This window comes from Clupea harengus, chromosome 20, assembly GCF_900700415.2.
Source record: "Clupea harengus chromosome 20, Ch_v2.0.2, whole genome shotgun sequence".
In the NCBI taxonomy this organism is placed as follows: Eukaryota; Metazoa; Chordata; class Actinopteri; order Clupeiformes; family Clupeidae; genus Clupea; species Clupea harengus.
The window spans coordinates 15,600,786-15,608,285 of NC_045171.1; the positions used below are offsets into that span (position 1 = coordinate 15,600,786).

At 44.1% G+C, this 7,500-nt stretch overlaps 1 protein-coding gene across 1 annotated transcript in view; it reads left to right on the forward strand.

Annotated features, from left to right (window-relative positions):
- Positions 1-7,500, forward strand: part of fam189a1 (family with sequence similarity 189 member A1) — a 170,466-nt gene that overhangs the window by 63,676 nt on the left and 99,290 nt on the right. Inside the window, exon 2 of the mRNA XM_031558050.2 lies at positions 2,143-2,199. Coding sequence (XP_031413910.1) covers positions 2,143-2,199 — 57 coding nt within the window. The remainder of the gene's footprint in view (positions 1-2,142; positions 2,200-7,500) is intronic.

Consider the following 7,500-nt stretch of genomic DNA (forward strand, 5'->3'; position numbering starts at 1 on the left):
ACATAGACACACACGCTCTCTCTCTCTCTCTCTCTCACACACACACACACACTCACACATACATACACACACAGGCATACTAACTGAATGTTGCTCCTCGGGTCTTAGAGTAGCACAGAGCAGTAGATCCAGAGTTAGTTCTGCTAATGTTTTCCAGCTTCACTTGTAAGCCCGTGTTTGTGAATTTGTGAGATTCTTTTCCATGTCGGAGTAATCCTAATGGTCTTTAGCCGAATTGATCTTTCAGCCTCTCAGGTCTTCCCCTCTGCCCCCTGTGAGGAAAAAGCTCCCGTGTAACGGCCTCGGCGGTTCCTCATCCTCTGCATTGCAATGCTGTTAATGGATCATTTTAGTTCCTGAACTCACGGGCAGGCCTAAGACCTAGGACTCATTTTGGGCTCATTCTGTGCTAATTTGTACTCAATTGAAGACACACTAGGCCTTAGACATACAAACATACAATCTTCAGTACGAGCCTAGGACTCATTTTGGACTCATTCCGGGCTTATTTTGCACTCATTTGTAGTTAACATCTATCACAGTGATGAAAACTGGCTCCCATCACCTTCCGAACACACAGTAGTCATTTCAGGATAAGCGAAAAACTTGGCTTGGGTTTTTCTTTATTTTTTTTATCAAAAAATCCTTCCTGGAAAATATTTCAGTTTATCCTGATGTCGCACTAAACTAAGGTCTGTCAGTGCATTTTTGGTTTGTCTGTGTGTGTGTGTGTGTGTATGTGTGTGTGTTTTGTGCATTTTTGCTGTCATGTTGTCAGGTATTATAAAAGGCACCCCAGCAGGAGATTTTTGCTGACATTTTATTTGTGTGTTGGTTTTGTTTCACTGTTTACTTGTCGCATGACGCTGTGCCACTAAAAAAAAAACACACCTTACATTCAGCCCATATTAACCAGTGGAGTTTATACAAAAGAGCGCAAACTTTAGCGACCCCACAAACTCCCATAGGTCCAGTTCCACGTCACATGACGAGAATCCTGATCACTGATTGGTGCAGAGGGTGCCTATTCCTCCTTAGCCTCAGTGACTAACCCTGCTCCGGTGATGTATCTGCCACAGTGAAGCGATACATAATTGATATAAATTACAGCTTGGCTGGTAATTGCCGTTGCCTGGAGCCCCAGTCGATGTGTTTTAGTGGAGGTGAGAGTGTGTGTGCCGTTATTAATTTATGTGCACGCTGTGCTGGGTTCCCACAAGGATTATTTTATCCTGATTTTTGCACTGCAGCGTTTCAGAGAAAGAGGAGGAGAGAGAGACAGAAAAAGTGGGAGAGAGAGAGACAAAGTGAGAGAGAGACAGAAAGTGAGAGAGAGAGAAAGTGAGAGAGTGGAAGAGTAATTGCATGAGTGAACGAGAGCTGCTGGGTAGGACAAAGTAAAGAGGTGTGGGGACATTGGACATACAGAGAGAGGGAGAGGGAGAGGGAGAGAGGGACTCTGATAGGAGTCTTGCTGGTTAATGGAGTGTGAAGGAGTGAGGGAGAAGAGAGGAACAGAAAGCAAGAAGAAATAGAAGGAAGGAGAGAGGGATAGAGAGAGAGTTAGGGAGAAAGGGGAAAGAATGCTGGAGGCTACTGTGCAAGTGACCATAGCAACATGGAACATTTTGGATGTGTGAACTCGTCGCAACTGGGCAAGCACTGAATTTGTGTGTGTGTGTGTGTGTGTGTGTGTGTGTGTGTGTGTGTGTGTGTGTGTGTGTGTGTGTGTGTGTTTACAAACTCTTCCAAATTCTCTCATACCCTTCTAAAATATGTCAGCTTCTTTTAAAGGCTTCTCCTCAGCATAGTATCTCTTAGTCAATATCATGTTCAATGTCATGTTTTGTTGTCTTATATGCTTATATATCTATTTATATACCACGATATATTATTTGAAGCTATGTATATGTGTGTGTTTGCCTGTGTGTGTGTGTGTGTGTGTGTGTTTGCGCCACACTCCTGCTGTAACCTAATATGTGTATTGTTTATTGTTTATTGTGTATGTTTATTGTTTGCACCATTGTACCACAAAGAATTCCTCGTAGGTGAAAACCTACTTGGCAGTAAAAACCTTTCTGATTCTGATTCTGATTCTGATTCTGATTCTGATACTCAATTGTTCTTTCTTTTCATTTGCAGGTGCTGCTGTCTGGGTTGATAGGAGTGGTGTCATGGAAGAGGCCACTGTCCCTGGTGGTGAGTGGCTATTGGTCTTTTTTAAATGGTTTAAATGGTGTTGTGTGTGTGTGTGTGTGTGTGTGTGTGTGTGTGTGTGTGTGTGTGTGTGTGTGTGTGTGTGTGTGTGTGTGTGTGTGTGTGTGTGTGTGAATGTGTGTGTGTGTGTGTGTGTCACTATGCATTCTGTTTTGGTGCAATGTGCAACGTGCAATGTCTAGTGCTCTGCCATCCACTAGAACCCTTTAATGACTTTATAGTCAGGCACCCCTCTGAACAGCCAACGGGGTCCTCGCCGTACTGAAGCATGCCTTCTGTCAGTGGGGCAGCAGTGTGCTTAGTGCCTGTAGGAGATCTGTGGAGCAGCTGAGGAAGTCATGCAGAAAAACTGGCTGTTTGTTCTCATGAGCATGCGTGACCTTTACTGCACAAAGGTCAAATGGAACACGGGGCAGCTTCAGGCAGTGTAGTGTGACGAAGAGAGAACGCATCTACCTGACGTGGGTGTTATCTTCTGACGTATAAACACACACACACACACACACACACATGCACAGACATGTACACGCACTCACAAACAAACACACACACACAAATATGCAAATGTGCACACACACACACAGCATGCGTGCGTGCGTACACACAAACAGTATGCACTCACATGCTCACAAACAGTTAAACAAATGCAGAGACACGTATGCACACACAACTGTCAAACATACATGCTCACATACACACACAAACATACGCACACAACTGTCAAACATACATGGTCACACACACAAACACACACATAAATATGCATGTCTATACACCCTGGTACACACATACTAACCTACACACACACACACACACACACACACACACACACACACACACACACACACACACACACACACACACCCACACACACATACACTTGCTATAGAGCATGTAGCCTCAGGGTGAACCATGAAGGCCACATTGGTGCTTAGCCTGCAGATTCAACATGCATCTCGTATGATGTGGCGTGCTGTGTGTGTGTGTGTGTGTGTCTCTGTGTGTGTGTGTGTGTGTGTGTGTGTGTGTGTGTGTGTATGTGTGTGTATATGTGTGTGTATATGTGTGTGTGTGTGTGTGTGTGTGTGTATGTGTGTGTGTGTGTGTGTGTATGAGTGTGTGTTATTATGTTTGTTTATATAAGTGATTGTGCGGACCTATTCAGCTATGTAATAGTTTGGTTTTTTTTGTCTGTGAGATGGGCTTTGTGCGGCGTGACAGCTGAAGGCTCTGGTGTTAAAAGCCTCAGGAGCGAGAGAGTTCCATAGTGAGAAGCTCTTTATGCACTGGAGAAACTAATGGCTGTCAAACCGCCACATCATTCAGTCGCATCACCCAGAGGCAGGCTTGTGTTCTCCTGCTGTGTCACCGTAACCTTGGAGACGGTGATTCAGGCCTGACGGAGGCTGGGAGTGTGGCAGGTTATCGCCCTCACCCATGAGCCATCACTCAGAGGGTGGTGTTCAGAGGGTGTGTTTTTAATGGCCGTGTTTCTTCAGGCCTAGCTGACACTGGGTGTGAGGTTCTCATGGATATATGTATTTACTGGAATAGATGCAAACATTTATACAATTGATATACTGTATATATATATACACACACACACACACACACACAAACACACACACATATACTGTATACAGAAATACGTCAGTGCAGTGGTAAAACATACCCCTGAAATAGACACGTTTTTTTTTGTCTGCACAATCTGTTGAAACAAGTAGCAGTCACTGTGCAATTCCTCACAATTCATCTAACACTTGACCTACCAAGGCTGCGGTGGGATGGTAAAAACAATTACATCCTGTGTCCTTTCCTAACCACTTTTCTTTTACCTCAATGGGAAAGGTCATGGGGTCAAGGAAAGATGTGAAGAAGAATTTATAAGGATTTAGGAAAAGACAACCGCAGTGTTAAGAGAATGTGACTGCACTTTCATTTAAGCCGACATATTTATGCAGTGACAGACGTTATTGACGAGGGTCTGTTAATGTTGCTGTCGCAAGGAATTGTGGGATGGCGTTATTTCCCTTCCTTTCATAATGGATGGTCCAGTGTACCTTATGCTAAAGGAGATAAGATAGGAAGCATTGAGGCACCTTTCCTTAGCACAATCCTTAACAGAATTCGACCAGCTCTTATCATGACTGAGTGAAATGACCCAGAAGTATCTAAGTGGCAGTTAGGAACCTCCCTAAGCAAAACAACCTATCTGACCGCAGCCCAAGTCTACCTAGAAGTTAGATTGATGTCTGGTGATTGTTAGTAAGCTTATTGTGTTTACAGTGGTGTGACATTTTAATATACTATAGACCTATGTAAATCTATGGTGTTTATAGACTATAGACCTATGCAAATCTGTGGTGTTTATAGAGTCTATAATATAGACTATAGACCTACAGTATGTAAATCTATGGTGTTGCCAGACTTTTATTTCATATATGCCTTAAGTCTGTTTGTGGGATGTATAGAGTCTGGTGGCTTGGCATTTAATGAAGGTGTATGTAAACCTCTGGTCTTCACTGCTGCAGTACTTCTCATACATAGCCTCGGGGGCGTGAGGCGTTCACGTGGGGCAATAACGTCATCAGGTTAAAAATAAGCGGATCGGGCGTCCACACGAACACTGATTCGCTGGCGGGTTGAAATGTATCCACTCTGGAAACCGGATTCAAATATGTACGGATACAGTGACCCAGGATTCCAGATTCGTGTGGACGGAAGGCAGACCTTAAACTCTACAGGGATGCCAGCGGTGAACCAGTTGAACCTTTATGTTAGAATTCATAATTCTGTTCAAAAAGTTAAATGTTTAGGTAATTACTGTAGTTATATTGCTGGCTCATGTGTTTTCTTGATATTTTGGTGGCTCACGTGTTTTCTTGATATTAGGTATGTTCTATGCAGTTTTACTTGTGGTAAGCTTGATTGACAAGACAGATTTATGGTCCTGGAAGTGTTCCATATGATAAATATGACCATGCTTAGGCAAATACAGTTAACCTTTAAAAAAAAGGCACTCACATGCATGTGCACATGCACACGCACACGCACACGCACACGCACACGCACATACACACACACACACACACACACGCACATGCACACGCACACGCACACGCACACACACACACACACACACACACACACACACACACACAGGGATCATTACAACCTCTTCATTTGGTACAAGCTCGACTCCAATGTTCTCCCAGTAAGACAGTGTCTCCTGGTGTCCCTGTACTCTCTGGTGAAAAGACATGAGTTTATTCTGCGTGGAGGCTCATCTCAGCATGACTTAGCAGCTGTGTGTGTGTGTGTGTGTGTATGTGTGTACGTGTGTCTTTGTGTATGTAGACATAACACGAAAAGCAGCTTAAAACACACATGAAAGCAGAGCAGCCGTTGGTGTGTGTGTGTGTGTGTGTGTGTGTGTGTGTGTGCGTGCGTGCGTGCGTGCGTGCGTGCGTGCGTGCGTGCGTGCGTGAATACCCCGCTGATGTTGCCTCAGGTGTTTCTGTCGGACAGAGCTTAAGCAGTAGAACCTCACAGAGAGCTAGAATAGACAAAGCTGTCGTTTTATAATTTGATTTCTTGGATGTTGCATTCTTCTGTAATTCCTTTGGAGAGTTTCTTTTCTCTCTGAAAGTGTGGCTAATCTGGTGTTGTTTTAAAGATAGGATAGTGCTGATAGGCTCTCACTTCTGTCCAATGAGCTCCTGAGTTGTGAAAAGACTGCTGTGATTGGCCCTCACTTCTGTCCAATGAGCTCCTGAGTTTGGAAAAGACTGCTGTGACATGCCTGTTCCTCTTACTTGCAGACACCTGCACAAGATGGTGAGAAACATCTCGCTCTCTTTCTGTCTCTCTCATTCTCTATCCACAATTCCATGTTCTCTATCCGCTATTCCATGTTCTCTATCCACCATTCCATGTTCTCTATCCGCTATTCCATGTTCTCTATCCGCTATTCCATGTTCTCTGTCTGCTATTCCATGTTCTCTATCCACCATTCCATGTTCTCTATCCACCATTCCATGTTCTCTATCCAGTATTCCATGTTCTCTATCCAGTATCCCATGTTCTCTATCAGCTATCCCATGTTCTCTATCAGCTATCCCACGTTCTTTCATTTGATGATAACTGTCAGTGTATGTGTGCTACAGATACAGAATACTCTCACTCACACACCTAAACACACAGACACACACACACACAAAGAAAAAATATTCACATATATTCAAGCTCTTTGCACAAATAAACAATGACACCCCCTCCAGATGCAACACACACACACACACACACACACACACACACACACACACACACACAGAAACACACTCCTTCAGTCCCTGTGGTGACAGAGTGTGGTGTGTGTGTGTGTGTGTGGGTGTGTGTGTGTGTGTGTGTTCTGAGCCTTGTCCTCTGACAGTGGAAGTTTTCTGCTGTCAGAGTAAATATTGATGATGTGCTTGTAGATGTGCCCACAGGGCGGGGGCGGGGGCACGGCCAAGTGAATATGGAGTTTTTGGCTTTTAGAGCCATTCAGCTGAAAAAGTGGGAACATTACACCCAGAATATAAGACCCGTCTGTCTAGATGCTGATGGACACTCATCTTTACTGTTGAAATAGTCAGTCTGGTCCATATGTTCCATGGTTCTTTCGCATTTTGGCAACTAAACACAGATTGAAATATTGCAAGGTTGTCAAGACTGCCTACAGACTTGTAATCTGTAAGGTCCATTATCAAGTATTATACTTTATATATGATGACTTATGTATGACTGGTGTGTCCTAATCATTATGAGTAACAGTGTGTTATTATTCTGTAAACATATCAGTATCTTAGAAACTATGAAACGTAGTTTGATATTTTAGATATTAAAACATATCCTGTCCTAGAACACAGAGCAAGGCATGAGTCAATTGTATGTAGGCTGTCTCTCTGTCTCCCCAAACTGACAGCAGCCCAAGACACCCATCATGGGGCCCCTGTGCTTACATGGCACTCGTCATGGGGCCCCTGTGCTTATATAGCACCCATCATGGGGCCCCTGTGCTTACATGGCACTCGTCATGGGGCCCCTGTGCTTACATGGCACTCGTCCTCTCGAAAAGTTGAACATTTCTCAACTTTCGGCGCAAGCAACGGAACGCAACGGAACCACAATTCAGTTCGGCAACGGATGACGTCACCCCATCCAAAGTGAATGGGAATCCGTCTGTGTGACGGATCAACGCATGACGCAACTGTGTGAGCCAGGCACACACACAGTCATGCA